The sequence below is a fragment of the Anguilla rostrata genome, chromosome 4 (assembly GCF_018555375.3).
Source record: "Anguilla rostrata isolate EN2019 chromosome 4, ASM1855537v3, whole genome shotgun sequence".
NCBI classification, from domain to species: Eukaryota; Metazoa; Chordata; class Actinopteri; order Anguilliformes; family Anguillidae; genus Anguilla; species Anguilla rostrata.
In genome coordinates, this window is record NC_057936.1 from 10,647,242 (window position 1) to 10,668,756 (window position 21,515).

The following is a 21,515-nucleotide window of genomic DNA, read 5'->3' on the forward strand; positions in this document are numbered from 1 at the left end:
TCTGAAACATTCCAACCTGGGATGCGTAACGTGTTCATTCCTTCAATTTCATCTATCTGCGTTCCAAACACCATTATTGCGTGCACACAGGTTGACTTACACGGTCACGATTTCTTTCAGAAAATGTACACGGTAAGAGTTTGGGCACCACCAAGTGGTGCAGAAAGAAAAATGCACGCAGTATAAAATGAGTTTATGCCTAGAAACCAATTTATTTTGAAACAATTTTCTGTTACCTATGCAGGGAATGTTGAATCATCCGCCTCCCCCTCCATTAGTCTTGCCTTTCTTGTTCAGTAGGTCAAGTATGTTCAATAGTATTTGTTTCAAATTCTATCTGAACTATATAAACAAAAGTGTGTCATTACAGTACCTACTGAGAGGGGGAAAAAATTGAAAGGTTAACCGTAGGATTAAATAATAGTCTGATAATCACCCTTCAGAGCTTGCTGTCACAAAAGCACTTATAACAAATATGGAATGGTGAAGTGTTTCCTCTCAATAAAGTGGATATTTGTGTAGCTCATCTCTAGGTAGTCATCCATGAGTTACTGCATTTTAGGAATGTGTTTTACAGCATTAATCTGAAAAGGAATTTACTCCCAGTTGCACCCAAGACCTGACGAGGACATGAGACAATTTCCACTCAATCCCTCTTGTATTCCCTCGAGAGGGCCACCTTCAGCACATATTTTCAATGCACTTCCAAAACAACAATTTACAGAGTTTTCCAGGCAAAGACATCAAAAAAATAGGTGAATTGACCAATGAAGACCAAGGCCAGGTCCTCAAGTGCCTCCAGAAATTTCTACGTGTCATTTGTTATCAAATAGCTAGCTCTGCTGTTTCTGCAAAAAGAATGAGAGTATGCGTTGCCATTAAGAATGTATGTTAAGAATCCACTGGAGAATATACTGAATGATTCTATACAATATTTTCCCATTTCTGGGGGGCACGTGCCAGCGCAGCCACCCCACCCTCCTGGACATGCACGGTCGTGGGCACACTATACAGTTATTGTGGCCACAAGATTAGATCTCGTGGGAACGAGTTTGTATCGTATGGCCATATGATGGTTATATAGAGACCACGCAACCGCGACGACTTCTCTTAAAGTGTGGCCACAAGTAAAGTATGTTGTGCGCACACTATGCTATGGCCACAGTGATATGTTGAGCGCACACTAGCCTATCTAACTTGTTGCCATGAATTTGTATTTATACGGGACGAGATAACCGTATTCCTGAAAAACAAAGAACGTGACTGGTGTTATTTCATCGAGTATTTTAGAACTGGAGAGACATATAAAGGCACCAATTGTACAGTCATTAACTTTAAGGCATGGGTATGTAGCCATATAAGCATGTGCCACTTAAAACGCATTATCAAAGGGCTATCCGTGCAAATTTCGCAGAATTGGAGACAGTTTCACTCTTAGCCAACTGGCTTGTCCAGGTCGTCTTCACGCCTATCGTGAATGCACACGAAATGCATGGAGAATGGGATTCGAGCTAAAAAACACGACGTGCATCAATTTCTCTTCATTCTGAAGGCAAAAAACCCAATGAACTACATAAGAACCACTGAACTGTATAAGAACGCCTCGACGTGGCCATAGGGGTATGACGCACATACGAATCTAACGATTCACCCAATCGAAAAGAAGAAAACAGGCATGCGCATTTTTGAGCTACCAATACGACGATTTCTCCGGCTCTTTTTGTTCGCTCTCTCTAGAGTGTGTCATCAAACGCTGGAATAAGCGTTGCCATAGCCATTAGAATGACTGCTCTGAGAAGTTATCTTCAGTTCTGAGCAAACATAGAAAACAAAACTCTGTGGACAAGAACGGGAAGCAACGAAGACGGGAGCTTTCCCATCTATGGAAGGTTCTCGAACGATCACGTGACGTCTCTAGACCAGTTACATTACACTTTTGAAAAATACTCTGACGTAGTTACATGTTCTTGTTTTTTTCCAGAGGAGAACGACGGCTTTGTCCAGTCAATGACATATTAGTTCGACGAAGAGATCACTCAGGCTGAGTGAGAAAGGAGAAAAGAAACTTGGAGAAGTATAAGTGTTATTTAAAGAGGAATTGTTACGGTTTTGGGGGTTTTCAGTTGAGAAAATGTTATTTGTTGGAGAAAAACAGGGAATGGCATAGCACGTGGAAAAATTTGACCAATCGCAGTACGCGCTCCCGACAGAAGTGTATAAATACTGGTCGATCGCTGTAGGAGCTGTCCGCCATCGAAGACTAAATAAGTGGGAAGGAGACCGCGCAAGCGTTGTGTATTTTTAAGTAAACGTGTATTTAAATAAAAACAGTAACTGTAAAATCGCGTTACACGTCGACGAGAATCATCGTTGTTCCTCCCTCCGGCAGATCATCTTCGGCACAGAGCATCTGTCTCAATTCGGCAGTTAAAACAATCTTGTTGTGCCAGAGACGGAAAGGTAATTTCTGAAAAAAGATGAGTTGTTCTGAACAAAATTCGGCACGGTGTACTTATCCTTTTCTATCATTTATGTATGTAAAATACGTTGGGACTGAAGGTTGTGGTCTCAGTTGGGTTTGGGTGGAGGGGGTGGTTTAAAAACCGCAATGTTTGTTAGCTTGCTAGGTAACGTTACACAGGTTTCGCTTCCTGTCGCCATTTTGTTGTTGCTGAGTTGTGCTGGCAACCTTAATCGCGGAATGAGATCATGGACGGCGTGTCGGTGCTAAGCTAGCTAGGTAGAAGAGATATGTTAGTGTAATGTTGTTATACGCTTAGGTGTGTAAAGTGTATCGCACTGATACACTGGTCAAGCATCTACTGACGATTTACGGGTTCACAGTTGGCTAATTTATTTAATCTCCCTGGCTACGTCATTCGTAGAGGAAACGAAGTAGCGAGCCATTTTATCCCTCGCTGATTGCATCATGCAGGCATGAGTCATGCAGCTTTACATAACGTTTCCGCAGCCCTACCGTAGCTAGCAAAATCGAATCAAATATTTACTTTTTAACCTTTGTATAATTAAACCTTCTACCGTCCAATAAACTGCGCACATTGTAACTGCCATTTTACAAATCTTGCTGTTTGTTAGTGGTAGCTAGGATTTAATTTGTTCATCTGTTACATTATCTGTTTATGCCTGGGTGGGTGTGTTTGGAATTCCTCGGAAATTGTAGCAATGGGCATCGCGGCCAATCGACCTTGGCTTGCGGTTGCCCACAGCAACCAACGTCATCTGTAATATCCCCTTCTACAAAACTGTAAATGTAAATTGTAAAATACTAGTCAATAAAATTTGAATTCTTACATTTGTTTTTCCTTTTTTCTTTGAAACTCTCAGTGGACAGCGGACCTTAGTTTCCAACTAAGGGCTCTGTATGTCCGACTTCTAAGTTTAGTAGTGTGTGCAACTGGTAACAGGTACGACTTACTGAAATTATGGGACAAAACTTAATAAAGGGCAAAATTCCAAGTGGATTAAATTTTCTTCAACGCTTGTAGTGTTCTTATTTAATACTTTGAATTTATAAATTCCGCTGGGCAACTGTTGGTGCATCTGTAAAATTCAATGTACCCTTTGATAATAAACTGCATAGAAAGTTCAACCCTATTTTCTAATGGTATTTAACTGGGGATGAGTAAAGTCCAGTTTCAGTGAAGATGACATTGAAGATTCAAATACTGTTGATGTGGTAAGTGGTGTATGTTTGTGTACCAATTAAACAATTGCCTAAAGTGCTCCTACCTGGAAATGATAACTCTTTGGGGAGCAGGCTTTCTGTCCAGTTGAGGCAGCCCCTTCAACCATGTGCATATGTGACGTTTAACCTATATAAAAATCTTTCATTCAGAATCTGATCATTGCTTTTATTCTGCACTACAAATGAGAAGAATGGTGCATTAGAAAGCAGTACCCCCCCTCCCCCCCTTAACAGCCTGATTCTTTGGGTAATTTCATGTGTTGGTTAAGTGTCCTCTACCATAATTGATTTTTATTTATTTTTAAATCGTGGATTTTCCAGGGATGTTTGCCATTTTAATAAAATGCATATGTGAAGATAACTAAACGATGTTCAGTATTATGGGTTTATTTTTATTTTTTTTGAAGGATGTACAGTGGGAAAACATTGCATTAATGTGCATTAATAGGAATTGTTGGTGAATAAATGCTACAAGTCTGTTCTGTATCATTAAATTTGGAAATACGCATTGAGAAATGAGACTAGGTGCAGTTATTCTGACATCGCTTTGACAGTCTTGCACTGATTAGGATATTTGACCTTTGCTGATGGCCTTCCTGAAAGTTCTAAACTAAACCTTTAGTGGTGGAGACCTGAATTAAGTTTCTTGAAATGCCTTGAACTGCTTTTTTCCAAAATTGTTATATTGACCAATATATATCAGTCTTAATAAATCAATCTTTGATTGCAGAATCGTATGCAACGTGCAGTTATAATTTTCTTGGAGAATTTGAGAACTTTGCACTTTTATATGAATACCACGTGCATATGAATAATTGTACCCACAATTTACAGTTGGTCAAAATTTTCGGTTTGAATTTATTTTTTAAATTTTTCAATGACAAGTGTGAAACCACCCTGCACATTCCGAAATACCGTAAATGCACTTCTGTACTTTGTTAATTTTGTTTTAAACGTGTCTGCTAACTTCTGAGTACTTAAATGAAAACCGAAGGTAAGCTCCCTGAAGTAACTACATGATTTTAATATTGCTGGGTGTGGGGCTGATCGTTAAAATTAGCAGCGAGGTTTACTGAAATGTTCCGTTACAAAATAGTGCAAGCTCATTCCGGAATGAATCTGTTAAGCATCTCTAGGTGGCAGTGTTGGATTCAGAAATTATGCATTTGTCAGTACTCGTGTTTACCTGCTTCAATGCAGCCCTTGCTTATTCTCACCAAAAGTTCAGAAGTGCAAGTGATCAAGGTTGAAGACTGGCAATATTTTGTCTTAAGCACTCTGTCCTTGCAAGAATGGTAAGCCTATGATAGATGATTTGTAGTCTAATGATAATTGACCCTTAAACCTTTAAATGGTCTATGTTAAACACCCCTTACATTATTTGGCACCATGGCATGGTACCTTAAGTTTCATGTTCTCATTTCGTTAAAGCCTTCCCGAAGCTCACTTGGTCACCAAAGTGCAGTTTACACTGTTGTGATGAGCTGGTGAACCAAGTACTTCTGAAAGGCAACTCTGCACTCAAGGCAATTTTTTAAAATATTAAATGTACAATATCTGAAAAGTTCCTAACTATCCCTTTGACCCATATGGCAATCATTAAACCATCTTGGATTGCATTGTCAGTTTATGATGTTTCGTGTTAAACAATTAGCTGTATCTGAATGGATGTATTCATAAATGTGAAACATTCATTAGCTTTTTTTTTTTTTTTGGTAGTTGACATGAGATTCTTAACTATCCGACTTTCCGAGAAGCTATGAATAGTGTAAATAATTTTTATTAAAAGTTTTTAAAGTTGTAGATAAGACTGATACGATTTCAAATATCTGGTATATCTGATATAATATTGGAAACTTGTCATCGATTCCCCTCATTTCCCTGCATAACTTGAAAGGACAGTAAACAACTGTATTACATGTAGCCGTTTAACTTTTCTGATGCACTTCTTTCATAATTTTTTAATTGCACTGTGGCATAGAACCTAAAGTAAATATTGCCACAATGTTATGCATAGTATTGAGCTTGTCTTGGTTCTTTCACGGCTCTGGATTTAATCTAAGTTTTCAGGTGCTATCTGTAGGCATTCTGTTTGTTGTGAAGGGATATAATGAAATGGCTTGATCTCACTTTTGAGCAGCTGTTCTGGTGTTGATTCCAGCCTTATTTATATAATCAAGTACAGATTTATTTCAGCTACCTGGTTTTTCTATGAATCCATTTTGTTTTATTGTGCGGAAACTGAAGCTAGGCTGAACGGTAATATCAATAAGGTATGATTTCAATTAAGCAGCATGATTGACAAACTAAAAATAATAGGTAATTCTCAAATGCCAGATTATATATGCTAACAAGACAATCCTCTTGGGATGTATAGAACTCCGAAGTCACTCAGAAGTGATGTCATAATGTATTGATCATATTATCTTTATTGTAAAGTTTTAGCTTTGAAAATTTTGTAGTTTAACAATACTTCTCATTTAACTTTCCATTTAATGACACGTTTTAGTGCAAGAGCTTTTAATGTAATGTGTAGAAAGGTATAATTCTCTTGTGAATTAAAAATATTGGTGTGAATCCACTTCCTGGCTAAAGCAACTGGCAACCATACACTAGCATATGTAAATATACTGGCATAAAATGTCTTCACTTTGTACTCTGTTATTAGTGTTAACCCCAGATTTTGTTTTGAGAAAAATATATTAAATGTGCTCACAGCACGTTATATTTCACTCAAGTCCTGAGCTTTGCTTTATTTGTTCTCTTCCTGAATTTCTTTAATAGTTCTGGCGGAAGATGTGTGATGACAACTGAAGCACGGCGAAGGATCGTTGCGAACAAGCGAGCCCCCGCTGAAGAGCCCGAACCGTAACCATGTCGGACGTGAAAGGACCCCACAAGGCGGCCACGTGCGGAAACCCCCCACCCCCCCAGTACAAGAACCCCAAGACGCCCGGGCGGCTGACCAATCAGCTGCAGTATCTGCAGAAAGTTGTGGTCAAGGCATTGTGGAGACACCATTTCGCTTGGCCCTTTCGGCAGCCTGTGGATGCCATGAGGCTGAACCTTCCCGTAAGTTCAGGTGGTGCGGTGGTGCGGTGCATAGTTTCATTTAGTTGGCCTGTACCAATATCGAAGGGTAAATCATGGCTCACGGAATGTAATATTTGAGTGAGGTGTGTCATGGACAGTGTTTCATACCATAAAGTACATGCTGTATATTCACCATAGTACATTTTTGGTGGAGTTGGAGAAATTGTGCTGTGTTTCTGTCTAAATTAATGAAATCGGTTCTGTCTGCCGCTAGAATTTGTATCTTTATTACCCTCAATGTTTTCCCTAATCACTGGTCCCTTGTTACTGTTTAATCTACAGGACTACTACACAATCATTAAGACGCCAATGGACTTGAGCACCATAAAGAAGCGTCTTGAGAACAATTATTACTGGAAAGCAATGGAATGCATTGAAGACTTTAACACAATGTTCACGAACTGCTACGTGTATAACAGGGTATGTGGGAGACCATAAAAACTGCTGCTTGCTGTGTAATTTCCGTCTGGTGGTAGCTGTAATGCTAGGTACTGCATGTGAGAATGCAATGCTTGACTAACCGAAGTCTGATTTGTTTTTGTGTTCTGCTCTCAGCCAGAAGATGACATCGTGCTGATGGCGCAGGCCTTGGAGAAGCTCTTCCTGCAGAAGGTGGCTCAGATGCCCCAGGAGGAAGTGGAAGTTTCCACGATCACAGCAAAGGCACCTGGGAAGGGGAGGAAGCCCACCTCAGGTAATCCCGTCAGGCTCGCGCCGCACAGGAGCCGGTGTTTGGCGGGGGCGGGGGGGAAGGCCTCGCTCTGAACCGGCTCTCTCTCTCTCTCTTTAAAGTTGCGGTGAAGTCGAAGCCCCAGTCCCCCGTGTCCGAGGTCGTGTTCCAGCAGACCGTGACCGTGATCCCCCCCGAGATGCTCCACTCGATCCCGCCCGCGCCGCTCTCGGCGCAGATCGCCGCCAAAGTAAGTCCCGCCCCCCGCCTGCTCCGGTGGCCTTCCGTTCTCTCTGGAGAACGAGGCTCAGCACGCATTCAGCAGGAACTCCCCGGCTGTTTACCTGGAAATGTCAGATCCTCTTTAGAGCAGAAATCTGCACCCTGTGTATTGTATTTATAGGGAGTGAGTGAGATCGGTTTGTTGATTTCACCCTCTGGTTTATTTCTGATCAAAATTGATTACTGTAATGACATGCTCATGCACTATTTATTTTTTTCTTTCCCCAGATCAAGAAGGGCATTAAAAGGAAAGCGGACACCACCACCCCGACCGCCGCCGCCGCCGTCGTCGTGACGAGCAGCGAGTCGTCGCCGTGCACCGAGGCGAAGGCCTGCAAGCTGATGTCCAGGCGGGGCAGCGGGAGGCCCATCAAGCCCCCCAGGAAGGACCTGCCCGACTCGCAGCAGCAGCACCAGGTGGGCAAGAAGGTCAAGCTCTCGGAGCAGCTCAAGCACTGCAACGCCATCCTGAAGGAGATGTTCACCAAGAAGCACGCCGCCTACGCCTGGCCCTTCTACAAGCCCGTCGACGCCGATCGGCTGGGCCTGCACGATTACCACGACATCATCAAGCAGCCCATGGACCTCAGCACCATCAGAGTAAGCGCCCCGGTAGAGCTTGTGGGTTCCTGGTATTTAACGACGGAGAGTTTATTGCTGAAGGCTTTAAACGGAGGCTGTGTTCTATTGCGGTTCAGTTGTCGTTTATTTCACGCCGCGGAACACAAGGGCGATGCACGAGTACGATGTTCTGAGCCCCCAAGTTGTAACCGTGATGACTCGTGGAAATTCAATGATTGTCGAGGATTTAATATATTTTATTCGCAAGAGGGTTGAATTAAGAGCACAGGCTTGTGACCCAATCTTTCCTATGAGCAACAATGGAGATGTAGGTTTCAGTTTCAAATACAATACTGCTGCACGGTTGATGGGTAATTGCAAAAACATTAAATGTATATTTTTTTATTATGCTTGTAAATGCAGCACTTTGTGATCGTTTTGGACATTGCTATCGGCTTACTGGCGTGCTGTACTTTTTGCTTTAACAGAAGAAGATGGAGGCCAGAGAATACAAAGATGTCCAGGAGTTTGCTTCAGATTTTAGATTAATGTTCTTCAACTGCTACAAGTACAATCCACCAACTCACGAGGTGGTGCTCATGGCAAACAAGCTTCAGGTATGTCAGTACATGCAGCAAAACCCCAGAACTTTTGTCCCCTTTTGCTGGGGGGGGGGAATCGCACTTTAAAGGTAGTTTTGTTTCTGTCAGTGCGGTATACGGTATAAGGGACGGTCGAGTTCGGTAGAGCGTTCTGGAAGGGAACGGTATGTGACCAGTTGACCGCCGGGGTCCCGCAGGACGTGTTCGAGATGCGCTTCGCCAAGATGCCGGACGAGGCGGCGGAGGCGGAGCAGCCGGAGCAGCCCTGCGAGCACCGGGCCAAGGCCGAGAGGAAGGACAAGAGGAGCCGGGTGGAGAGCTCGTCCAGCTCGGAGAGCAGCAGCGACAGCTCCTCGGAATCCGAAAGCTCCTCGGACACGGAGGAGGAGAGGGCCCAGCGGCTGGCCAACCTACAGGAGCAGGTCCGTCCGTCCGTCCGTCCGTCCGCCCGCCCGCCGCGCCCCCGGCACCCCTCGCTAGCTCAGACACCGGGTCCCAGCTTTCTCGCGTCGGGAGGATTTGCCCCCCCCCCCCCTTCTCGACTAATGTTCTGTTATGTTCCTTCCAGCTGCAAGCCGTGCGCGAACAGCTGCAGATACTGACCCAGACGCCATTGCTGAAACCAAAAAAGAAGGAGAAATCGCAGAAGGACAAGAGGAAAAAAGACCGGAAGGAGCCGCCGAGGCTAAAGTGCGAGGAGGAGAGGAAGCCGAAGCCGAAAGTGAAGAAGAGGTCCGGCAAGGGCCCGTCGGCACTGTGAGTGAGCCGCTGGCCTCGCCTCAGACTTGACCCGCTCCCCGGTGGGGTGGGGCGGCGTGGGGCGGCGGTCGCCCTCACGGTGTGCTTTCTGCTCTGCCCCTCAGTCACGGCAAGAAGAGCAAGCTGGCGTACGACTCTGAGGACGACGAGCCCTTGGCCCCCATGGCGTACGACGAGAAGCGGCAGCTGAGCCTGGACATCAACAAGCTGCCGGGCGACAAGCTGGGCAAGGTGGTGAGCATCATCCAGTCCAGGGAGCCGGCGCTGAGGGACACCAACCCCGAGGAGATCGAGATCGACTTCGAAACCCTGAAGCCGTCCACGCTGAGAGCCCTGGAGCGATACGTCATGACCTGTCTGAGGAAGCGGCCCAAGAAGCCCAGCCGTGAGTGTGCTAGCCTGCCGCGCCTCTTTAGGGGGGGAGGCGCAGCTCAAAACTGCTGCTGCTGCTAAAGCGAAACTGAAGTTAAATCCTCTATCGCACTAGCTGTCTGCACCAGTTATAAATCCAGTAGGTTCATTCTGCGTTCACTAGTTGAAACCTGGACCGGCGCTGTCGATTTTGAATGTCAAAATTGAGCAGTCTATTTAGTTGAAGGAAAATAAGAAGCTGTGCAGCAGTTCTACCCTTATCTATTTTTCTGTCAATCCAGAGAGGGATTACAGTGAACTGTGCAATATTGTTGGCAGTTGAACACTTTCTCAACATTCCTGAAAACAGCTAAAAGGGCTAAGCACTGGGGGAATCTATATGAAGCAGTGCATCGATTAACGACCATAAGAAGCGGAAGCTGTATACAGAGACACGAAAGGTCAGACTTGACGAGGGGTAAATTTTGTCCCGCAGAGAAAAAGCCGGCCAAGCCCAAAGCGCAGCGGGGCGAGAAGAAGCGGGACCCGGAGAAGCGCTTGCCTGACGCCGGCGAGCCGCCCAGCTCGGCCAAGAAGGCGAAAAGGAAGGGTGAGCGCGGCTTCCTCCCGGGCGGCGTGCTCTCTTTCGCGCCTGCCTGGGCCATCATGTCCACCCCCCCCACCCCCCCTCGGGTCTCACGTTTGGTTTCTCCCTCTCCCCACAGGCGGGATGGCGGGCGGGACTAAAGGTCTGGGGGGCCCCTCCAGACTCAGCGACAGCAGCACCTCCTCGAGCTCTGACAGCAGTAGTAGTGATTCTAGCACTTCAGATAACAGTGACTCTGAATCAGGTTAGCTGTCCTCCTCAGCACTACTTTCCCCCCCCCCCAACCCCCCCTTCCCCACCCTTCAGTGGCAGGACACTCCCATTCTCTACCTTGTATGCAACCATTACAATAAGTCGCTTTTAGACTTGCGAGAATTCAGTACTTGGAAACCATTAGCATTTGTTGTTCTTTGTATGTACGCCTCACCGTGAACAGTAAGCATCCTGTCCATACTGCAGAAATAAGCTACATTTTCAATTACGTGTCAGATTTAAACCTTTTTTCCTTTTGGGTGGCAGATTTGATTTGTGTTTCTGTTTTATCACTCGACTGTTAACATTTTTTCGTTGCTATTATTTTATTGATTTTGGATCCCATCGTTTCGGAACGTGCCGAGTTTGAAATGAGGCCAGGCTGTCTGCTGCACAGGAAATGTAACCCCCCCACCCCCCTCCAAAGCAAATCTCTAGGCTGCGTCCAGATTTTGACTTGCATTAGGCTCTCGTGTCAAATCTTCTCACGATTGGTTAAGACGACCGATCGGAGTTACCTCTTCAGTTCTTGTTTTACTCAAAACCATTTAGGCTGAACGCGAAGCACTGAATTCCAGTATTTGGGGTGGAGGAACTTTCCTTTCCTCGCGAAGCACCTTTTCTGAACGCACTGCACTCTTCTCCCGAGCGTCGAACGCACTCAGCACCTTCCCCCCCGTCCCTGCAGCCTTGGCTCCGCTGGCCCTCACTTTAAACTGAAGCACTTCACCGTTCTCCGTTTTCACCCATTTTAATTGTAATCTTAAATTTTGTTTTTAAATTGTGTTCTAAGCGTTTGTAATGTTTCTATATGTAAATGCTGAGGATTTGTCGTAGGATACTTGATATTGTTTATACATTTTTTATTTTTCTTTTTGTATTTGAGGCATTTGCCAGATTGTAAACTGAATGCAGGGTTTGAAGGCGTTGGACCAAACGGTACTGTCATACATGACAGTACTTGTCCAGCTGAACAACTGCATTCTGTAGGTAGTTACACGTGTGAGTTTCTTTTCCCTTTTGTTTTTTCTTTTTACCTTATAAGGTAAAGTTTCATTCTTGACCTTGGTGTTCAACACCCAAAGTTCGATATTCAAATAAACATGTTTTCATAGACAAACGTTGTTGTACATTTTAAGATTAGTGGTGTTTTTCTTGCATTCAAGAGTTAACACACAATTACACCCACAATCCATGGTCCTTTAATTGAAGAATACAAGTGCACTCCACAAGTGTATTATGTGAAGTCAAGGGATTATGGGAAATCCTTATTAGCAACAAGCTAATGAGAACTGTGGGCGGGGTCATTATCTTTGCCACCTGCACAGAGTAGTGCAACCCTTAGAACAAGGATGTAAAAATGTATTTGGTTCTGAGGTAAGTGTCTTTTTATGAGGGTTTTGGCATTGTTTGCTTTGTCATGTTTTTAATACATGTGCATGCTTTTGCTGCGATTTTACTTTTGACCTTGTGCCTTTCCTATAAAAAGCATGAGAATTCCCTTTTCCGAAAACCGCAATCCTTCGATCCTGCGGTTTAATTCTGCAGTAAGATTCTCTAACAAAGCATTCAGAAAAGTTGACTGATTGTCTCCGTAAGCATAATGCGCTGTGTCACAGTCCCAAGTGAAATGGTCACAATTTGTACCTCTGTCTTGCAGAACGAAAAACAAAGCAGAAGCTAAGCAAAGGTGCCAGCGATGGCAAACTAAAAATGAAGGTAAAGACCCCCGTTCATCTTCTGCTCTATTTGAATTGGTCCCTTAAGTGGTCATTCTATGCAAAGTCGGAATGCTGGAGTACTGTGTTATTTCTCATTTGCGTTAAGTCCGGCCGAAGGGTTAGCAGAGAAACGGATCGTGCGTTTGCCCAACAGGAAGTGAAGCAGACCGCCTCCCAGCGAGGCTCCCTGGGAAAGGCGCTGGATGACTCCGCGCCCCTGGCCAGCCTGCTGCCCCTCGCTCAGAACCCCCACCTGCAGGACCCCAGCCAGGCCCTGGTCGTTCCGCAGGAGACGCCCGATCCTCCTGAAGACACCCTTACGTCACCTCCAGGTAAAGGACCTTTACCAGCCCTGCCAGCGTTTGTGTTTCAGTGCTACAGTGAAGCAAAAAAACAGCCAGTATAGCCCCATTGGAACTGTGTTTATTGTGTAATCTTTTAATTATTGTTCATTTACTATTCTCATAAAAAGTTTAGATGGTTATGGTTAAAATATGCCTTCTCATTTGTACTGAACTTGAATTCTGGGATTCCAGCAACACTTCTTCCCCCCTTCTTTTTAAAAAAAATGTTCTCCTCTTCAGTAGTCAACAAATGTCAGCAAGTGGGACTGTGGTCTGTGCAGTGCCTAGAAGAAGGTCATTAGTTCTGACTGCTGACAGGTCCTCAGCTAGACGGCTGCACGAAAGCAGAAGCAGACGTGCCCATTAGGTTGAGAACTGTCTCCCGCCGACGCGGGAGAAGCCGTCCAGAACGCCAGCGTTCCGCAGGCGGGCGCGGTCGCGTCGTCTCACCGTTTTTTTTTTTTTTTCTTTCTTCTCTCGAATCTTCCCTTCCAGCCTTACACAGCCGTCTGCCGCCGCAGCCGTCGAGACCTAGCGCCAAAGCAGCACCTCTACCTCGCAAAAGCAGGGCCGCGTCCCTGCAGCTCGACGCCCCGACCCCCCCTCGCCCCCCCGCCGAGCTCCCTCTGAGCCCCGAGCCGGTCGGCTCGCGGGCCCCCGCCTCCAGCCCCCGCGTTTCGACACCCCCCCCGCCCCCGCAGCAGCAGCAGCAGCAGCCCCTGTCCTCCCTGCCTTGTGCGCAGGAGGCCCAATCCGACGCTCAGCCTCTCGGTCCTCCGAGCCGCGCGTCGGAGAATCCTCCTGATAGGGCGGACTCGGAAGGTAAGCGGTTGCCCCGACCGCGTCGCCGCGGCGACCCTCCCGAGCTTTGGCCCGCATCGCGGCCTTTTTTCCGTTGCGTAGCTTCCCCCGCCGTCTGCTGCTTTGAGTCCGGCGCCCTCCCCCCCCCCTGGGCCCGTCCCAGCTGGCTCCTCTAACGTCTGTGTCTCCCCAGTTCCCCGCGTGACTCATCATCATTCCTTTAGCATGACCTGCTCAAGGTGCCCCCGGTGCATGCCGCCGCTTCCCTCCGTTAGTGCCCCGCCTTGCCCGTCTGCAGCATGCCGCTCCGCCCCCGCTGCCGGCCCGCGCCCGGACTCACGTCTGTCTGTGCCTCCCGCAGGAGTCTCCGCCCTGCTGTCTCCGCTGAGCTCCCCGCCCGCCGCACTGTTCTCCAGCTGCGGAGCCTCGCTTCCTGCACTGCCACACCCTGCTGAGGTCAGGATGGAGGTAAGGCCCCGCCCACTCACTTTAATCTTCATGCTGATTGGCTGATCGCTAAGAATGTTAAGAATTATTCCATTTTATTTTAGTTTTTTTTTTAAGCCATTATCACTAATTTTCTTAAATTTAGAAATGATTCTCAGACTGTAAAAACATCTGAACAAGTGTGCTATTTTTGTAATGAGACTTAAAACTGTATTTCTCAAGTTGAAAATAATTGGCTTGTTTTAAGTTACTGTTTGCTTGACAAGTTTCTTACCTCATTCACTGGTCATGTTGATGCAGGATTCTGTTAATTCTGTTAATATTGGCCTGTGTGGCAAAGATTTGTTTAGATCAGAACGTCAAAACATTGTATCTTATTTCATCCTGCTGATCCCGATTCATCCTTCTGTTATTAAAATTATGAATGATATACATTAATTCAGTTAATTTGACTGAATTTGCTTTCTGTGATTCATTGCCTGCTTTTGTAACTACCCTTTCATTAATAATTTTAGTTGTTAAAAACAGGGCTATTGTCAGCAGTTCAATAATGAATTGTCAATGTATTGTTATTAATGAAAATGACATCTGTTTGGGTCATGAAAAACATGGATTGCTATCTTTGGGTCATAACAAAGTTTATGCACCCCTGTTTTACAGTATGTAGATTAGCATGGAAGCACTTTTCTTTGAAATGATGAAATGGCCTTTTCCTTCGGCTTGGTCTCATGGGGCATGTACGGTGTGGAAATGCTTTTGCGCTCATTTAAGACTGGGCGGCCTGTTACAGCGCGTGTGCATTTGTCTTTACAGCGCCTGCTGTTATCCCCTCTTCAGGATAGCCCACTGCACTCTGGGAAGGATGAGAGAAAGCACCCAGAGTCCCAGGGTGAGCCCAGATCCAGCACGCTGTAGAATTTACACAGTCAGCAAAAGCTCGCGTCCAGCGGGCTCACATTCAGTTTTAATCGCCTGGGAGGAGTCGGTAAATCTCTGCAGCTGGCCCCCGTGGCGTGGATCTGGCAACCCCAGTTGCTTTTTAATTGCCTTGAAATATCTACCCGTCAGCTATTTAACTGAACGACTTTTTGTTTTTTCGCGTTCGATCTAGATACCGGTCAGTGCGAAGGTGGAGAGCAGGACTCCTGCGAATCTACCCCGACGCCTGGAGCAGCGCACGGCGGCGCCGCTAACAAAGTCAACAAGGAGACGAAACCCTCGCTCCCGAGAACGGTACGTTTCCCATGATTCTCGCGTTTCCTTTTCCTGTTACGCCCCGCACCTCCTGCAGACAAGTCATGTCAGTCCAGCAGTCGCACTTAGCCAGAGCTGTGTGTTGCACAAGAATGTGAAATGGATGCATTCTGGGAAAAGTAAAAGGGAACTGAGGGCTGTGAATTGCCTCTGCGTTGCATTTTCTTCAGAGGAGCCACAGGGCAGTTAGGAACGGTCACGGGTGAGAATTGTTCCGTTTATGGCGCTGTCGTGGCCGCTGTCGTCAGCTGCTGCGTGTATCGCGTCCCTCTCGCCTCGGGCGACGCGCGTCACTACCGTTCTCACGGGTCCGTGGTTTTCCCGCGTGGTCGTTAGCGCACGGTAGCGGATATTCAGCGAAGGAGACCGATCGCCTAGCGCGCCGCGAACCCTTAGCTCGACGGCGAGGAAGACGAGGGTTACGGTCCGAGCAGCGTGAACATGGAAATGCCTGTTCTCCCCCTCGCAGGATATCGTGCTGAAGAACGCCGACTCCTGGGCCAGTTTAGGGAAGATGGCCACCTTCACCCCCTCCACCATCAAGTCTTCGAAGGAGAGCTTCCAGCAGTTCCGCAAGGCGGCCATGGAGAAGGAGGAGCGGGAGAGAGCTCTTAAGAGGCTACAGATGGAGGTGAGCCGGGAGAAGAGGCCGGTCCCAGAAAAACCCAGGTACGTCATCCAAGGTCCTAGAACTGCTGGTTTTCCACCCTCCCTTTACCGGGGAGTCCGGTGTGAAGGCAGTCTGGTCAATCAGTCGGCACTAATTATTTAGTTGATTACCTAGGGGGGAAGAGAACCAGGGCCGGATCTGGATTTGAGGTCCAGATTTGAGTATCCGTGCCTTAAATGTAATTTTATTTATCCAGCCCAGCAAGTACGTTCACAGCCCCCCGAGCTCGGAGGCACAGAGTTTGGGTTTCCTCTGTGTTCTCCTCAGCGCAGTTAAATGCTTGTAACGGGGCTGACCGTGACCGTCCTGCTTTCAGGGAGGAGCCGGAGGTCGCCGAGAGCGCGCCGGCAGCAACCGCCCCCGCCCCCGCCCCCGCCATCGAGGCGCTCAAGCCAGCGGAACCGGCCAAACCGGAGCCTGCAGCAGGGCCGCCACTGTCGCCGCCGCCACCGCCAGCCGCGCAGGGCCCACAGCTAACGGCGCAGTCCTCGCTGGACCGGGACCGAGAGCTGGCCCGAAAGAGAGAGCAGGAGCGCCGGCGGCGGGAAGCTGTAAGTCCCGCTCGCGAAATGAGGAGGGGGGGGGAAACAGAATGGCGGAAATGGAGCTGGGATATTTATTTGGGGGGTCAAGCCTACACAGTTCCCACCAGCTTTTGGAAGACACACTGTGGCTTTGAGATTTCTAAAAATGCAGGGTATTGGTATCATTGGCGTCTGTTTCATTCATCATTGTGGGGAACTGTGGCTACGTTCTGCCGATTTGATTGACAGTATTTTTTTTTCAATTATATTACAATACAAAATTGTAATTGTCCATAATTTTTAACAGGGATTTAGCTTCTTTTTTCCAGTTATTTCTAATGGTACCTTTTTGAAAAGAAATGTCGTAACGCGGCCTGTTGTGCATGAGCGTTTTGCAGTTTTCTGAAAGTCTTGACCTCCTTTGTCCTCCAGATGTCGGCCATCATTGATATGACGATGCAAAGCGACATCATGGCGACGTTTGAGAAGAACCTGGACTAACTGAGCTTCCAGCTCCCCGAGGCATTTGACAGATTCCTTGTATTACAAAATATGGTACATATCGCTGTTCCTATGAACAGTACAGACTTCCCCCTCCCTCCCTCCAATATTGGATGTCTGAGCCAATCATTTTGGTGAAGGAAACGGGTCATTGTTAAAGAAGAAACTTGCTGCATGGCAACTTCACTTAGCATTTTATTATAGTTGTAAGATACTGTATAGTGTAAAAAATATTGTGTTTTTTTTTGTTTGTTTGTTTTTTTTTTTTTGGTGTGTCCAGACACTCTAAAAAGGACCATATCGTTCTGAAATGTGTGCACTGAGGGTTCTGTCTGTCACTTAGCTAGTAGATATTGGGTAAGGGTAGAAAATGAAGTATTGTTGTAAACCTGAAAATCATACACTGCTTGTAGTTGAACCTCACACCCATACCCACACGTTAGAAGCCTATGTTTGCAAGTTTTTTTTGTAGCAAAGTCTTTTGTTGACCACAGTACATTAAGCCTTTTAAAGCCAGGTTTACATGTTCAGACTACATTCCACTGCATTTATTTTTGATAGTTTCTTTCTTTTCTGTGTATAATCCCTGTTGTGTTTTTGTACCGGTGGTAACTTTGAATGGCATTACTGTAATGAATAATAACTGTGTATGATTTCCTCCTCTGGTCCATTTCATAGTACTAATTCAGCAACTAATGCAGAAAATATCTGTGCTTTGATGTTTTCAGTTGGAATAGTCTTACTGATCTGTATATAAGTGAAGGAATGTCCTCTGCAATGTTTTCTGTAATATCAGAATATATATGGAAAATGTTTATTTGTAATAAAATAATACTTAGCATTTTGTTACCTGGAAGTAGCAGTTAACTTTTTGCCAAATGTTGGTATTCAAACGTGGGACATATTTTTTAGGCTACTGTTTGCTTCAATTGTTTAAGTTTCGACTTGAAAGTGCAGTGCCATAAAGTGGTGTGCTTATTGCAAATTTTAGGCAATACGTGCCTAATTTGATAATCCTGTTAATAAAATGAAAAAAAAGAAGAAAAATTAGATGCAGAACTTAAGTATTCCTGTCTATTGGACTCATTTTACTTTTCATTGTAGAAACCTGGAAGACGTGGAGTGCGGTATTTTGTTGATCCTGTGATTTTCAGGCAATTTTACAGTGCTTTCCCCACTTTGGCTGTACTTGATACAGTAGCACTTTATCCTTTTCTGTATCCGTTGAAGTATGAGAGCATGACTTTACTATATATAGAGAACTAATATATAATTTTGAAGAAATCACATTCTAAAGTCAAATCATTAAAATATTTTCAGTAAAAACAGTTGTCTGTTGTGTATGTACATTCACTTATTACAGTTGTCCTTTAATCTGCTTCCCTGGTTTGTTGATGGTGAAAGAACACTGATACTGAATTGTAACAGCAACTGACTAGTACCTACACAGAAAGGACTTGTACAGTGATGTGAGAACATACAACGCCTTTCATTTCCGTTGTTTTACAAATTAGGACATAACTAACCCTCATCTAGTCCTCAGGTTGTAACTGTACATGCATCTAACCTGCTGACAAAATGCGTGACAAATTTTACTTTGTCATTTATTTAACAAGAAAGCCAATAGGCAGAGCCCTAAGTGCATTATTCAGTAGCTTGTAGAAGCCTGTTTTGCAGCAATTACCTTAATTGTTTTCTATTAGAGAGATAGTCTCTTACATTGCAGGAATTCTGACCCACTCCTTAGGGATCTTCAGCTCATTAATGTTTGAGGGCATTCCTTTATGTGCAGCTCTCTTAATGTTCTGCCACAACATCTCAATGGGGTTGAGGTCTGGACTTTGACTTGGCCATTCCAAAACCACAATTTTCTTTTAGCCATTTGGTCATAGATATACTATGGTGCTTAGAATCATCGTCTTGTTGCATGATCCACTTTTGGCCAAGCTTTAACTGTTGGACAGATAGTCTTGTGTTTTCTTCTGGAATATGCCAGATTGAAGAACTCACGGTGGACTCTCAATTCTGAGGTGTTCAGGTCCTGCAGCTGGAAAACGGCCCCAAATCATCACCCTTTCACCATCATGCTTAATGGTTTGCATGAGCTTTTTGCTGTGATCTGCAGGGTTTGGTTTTTGCCATACATGGCTATCTACACCACAGCAAATCGACTCCACTTTGGTCTCCAGAGAACAGCGTTCCAGAAGTCTTAAGGTTCATTCAGGTGCAGTTTTGCAACCTTAAGCCCTGCTGCAATGTTCATTTTGGAGAGAACAGTTTTTCTCCTTGCTGCCCTTTGATGAACGCCATACTTGTTCAGGCTTTTCCTAATGGTGGTGTGATGAACCATAACATTTATGTTGCCGGGGGTTGTAGATCTCTGGGTGTAGCTTTGGGGTTCTGTCATTTGTCATTCTTTGTCCATTTTTTGTTGTATTATACTGTCTGATCTGGGGGTGATTTTGCTGGGGTGCCCACATCTGGGTAGATCTGTTTTGAATGTTCTCCATTTGTCAATTATCTTTTTCACCATGGAATGAGGGACTTCATATTTGGAAATGGCTGTATAACCTTTTCAGACTGATGTACCCCAATAATTACTTCACTGAGATCATCAAATATCCTCGGCATGCTGTGTTAACACAAATCTGGGTGTCCCAGACCAAAGCTTTTGCTTTTATATAAGATTGTAGCACTTCCTGATGATCAACAATTGTGTTGGTGATCAATTTCTTAATTGATATGGAAGCAGAACTTTTTCACGCATGGTTTCTGCATGTTGGCTTATTTTTTGTTAAGTATATAATCACTAAGTAAAATTAGTGTTATTTGTCACCTGAGGTTATATTTATCTACTGTTAGCACTTGGTGGGACTAGATGAGGGTTTATGTTTATGTTCTAATATGTAAAACCATAGAAGTAAAATATGTACTCTTTCACATCACTGTACACATATACAGACAGGTGACAAATTAAAGGAAAACCCTAAATAAATGAGTGGAGAAACAAATGCATATGCTTCCATACAGGTAGACTGCATGACACAATTAAACAATTAACATTGTATCATACTCTGTGGCATGTATAAAAATGCTGAACAGGCCCAGTCAACCTTGATTTTGGATCAAGATGGCAAGAGGAAAAGATCTAAGTGACTTTGAAAGATGTTCATTATTGGGGTACAGGAAAAGCTTCAGTCATAAAGACTACTCAGCTGGTTAGTGTTACAATAGGAACAGCAACTAAAGTGACATCTACGTCTAGATTTATGGGAAAGACATCAGTAAATAGGGTTGGAAATTGTGGTCGAAATCACACATTCAATGACTGTGATGCTTTTGCATTACTGATATGTAAAGAAAAACAGAAGAGCAACTCTGCCTCCGGTGACTGAGAATGTCAATGCAGGTCGTGATCAGACGCAGCAAGAACAGTCCATCGACAACTACATAGTGAGGGATATTATAGTAGAGTTGCAGTGCATAAACCCCTCATCACAAAGACAAATAAAAAACCATAGGCACTGGTCCGAGATGTGGAAAAAAGTGATATGGTCAGATGAGTTATTCTTAACAAGTGGGCAAGTGCATGTGTGGCATAGAGAACAGTACAGGCCTGAATGCTTGACCCTTACAGTGAGGGGGTCCGGTGACCTTGTTATGCTGTGGGGGGCATTCTTCTGGCATGGTTTGGGTCCACTTGTCCCCTTAGAGGGAAGCGTCACTGCAAATCAATACAAAGTTATTCACTTTCTCTCAAAATATAAGAATAATCTCAGTAAAGTGATTAATTTTTTCCTCTACCACGAATCTGCTTTATGGAAATCATCTAGGTTTTTACATTGCACTTAAATCTAAACCTGAATTGGTGAACTGGCTACTGATTAGCATCTCTGTTCCCTCTTCCATACATTTCAGTCATTGTAGACATCAAACCAGAGGTGGAAAATCCAAATTCAGTGAGGAAAAGCCCTCCCCAGTATTTTGTTCCAATCTTCCAGATTTCCTAATTGGCAAAATTCTTCAGCCAGGTGCTCAAACTAATGTGCAAAGTCAGCTGAGTTCATGCGTGGAAGAAACACATGACAGAAGTTTTCTTTTCTAACCCCTGGACTTTCCACCTGTTCTTGGTACTCTCCCTCAGTGGTTCCCAAACTTTCTCCCGGGGTACCACTGTGTATGTTGGTTTTCATTCCAACAACAATTGCAATCCCAGAATTTTACCAAGCTATGTTTTTTTCTTAACAGGTGCTTTTCTTGTTTAGAAGGATTACCTTCACAAACCACATTACATCAGAAATAGCTATGCGTGCCATGAAGAATAAAATTCCTATATTCAGATTATGCTTAATGTGCAAAATTGCAAAGAA

The 21,515-nt window shown here is 44.9% G+C and overlaps 1 protein-coding gene across 3 annotated transcripts; it reads left to right on the forward strand.

Annotated features, from left to right (window-relative positions):
- Window positions 1-1,699: 1,699 nt before the first annotated feature.
- Window positions 1,700-18,209, forward strand: brdt (bromodomain, testis-specific). Of its 3 annotated transcripts, XM_064330561.1 has the most exons (21): window positions 1,701-2,460; window positions 6,491-6,778; window positions 7,082-7,219; window positions 7,355-7,493; window positions 7,592-7,719; window positions 7,980-8,351; window positions 8,801-8,929; window positions 9,112-9,336; window positions 9,483-9,670; window positions 9,778-10,058; window positions 10,521-10,634; window positions 10,750-10,875; window positions 12,544-12,602; window positions 12,759-12,936; window positions 13,444-13,770; window positions 14,111-14,217; window positions 15,010-15,085; window positions 15,308-15,429; window positions 15,920-16,119; window positions 16,437-16,671; window positions 17,077-18,209. In XM_064330561.1, the coding sequence occupies exons 2-21, from the start codon at window positions 6,581-6,583 to the stop codon at window positions 17,143-17,145; spliced, it is 3,411 nt and encodes a 1,136-aa protein (XP_064186631.1). In that variant the 5' UTR covers window positions 1,701-2,460; window positions 6,491-6,580; the 3' UTR covers window positions 17,146-18,209. The 3 variants fall into 3 exon arrangements, with proteins under 3 accessions (XP_064186633.1, XP_064186631.1, XP_064186632.1); XM_064330562.1 differs by lacking the exon at window positions 13,444-13,770 and having other exon boundaries at window positions 1,703-2,460; XM_064330563.1 differs by lacking the exons at window positions 15,920-16,119; window positions 16,437-16,671; window positions 17,077-18,209 and having other exon boundaries at window positions 1,700-2,460; window positions 15,010-15,121; window positions 15,308-15,423.
- The last annotated feature ends 3,306 nt before the right edge of the window (window positions 18,210-21,515 follow it).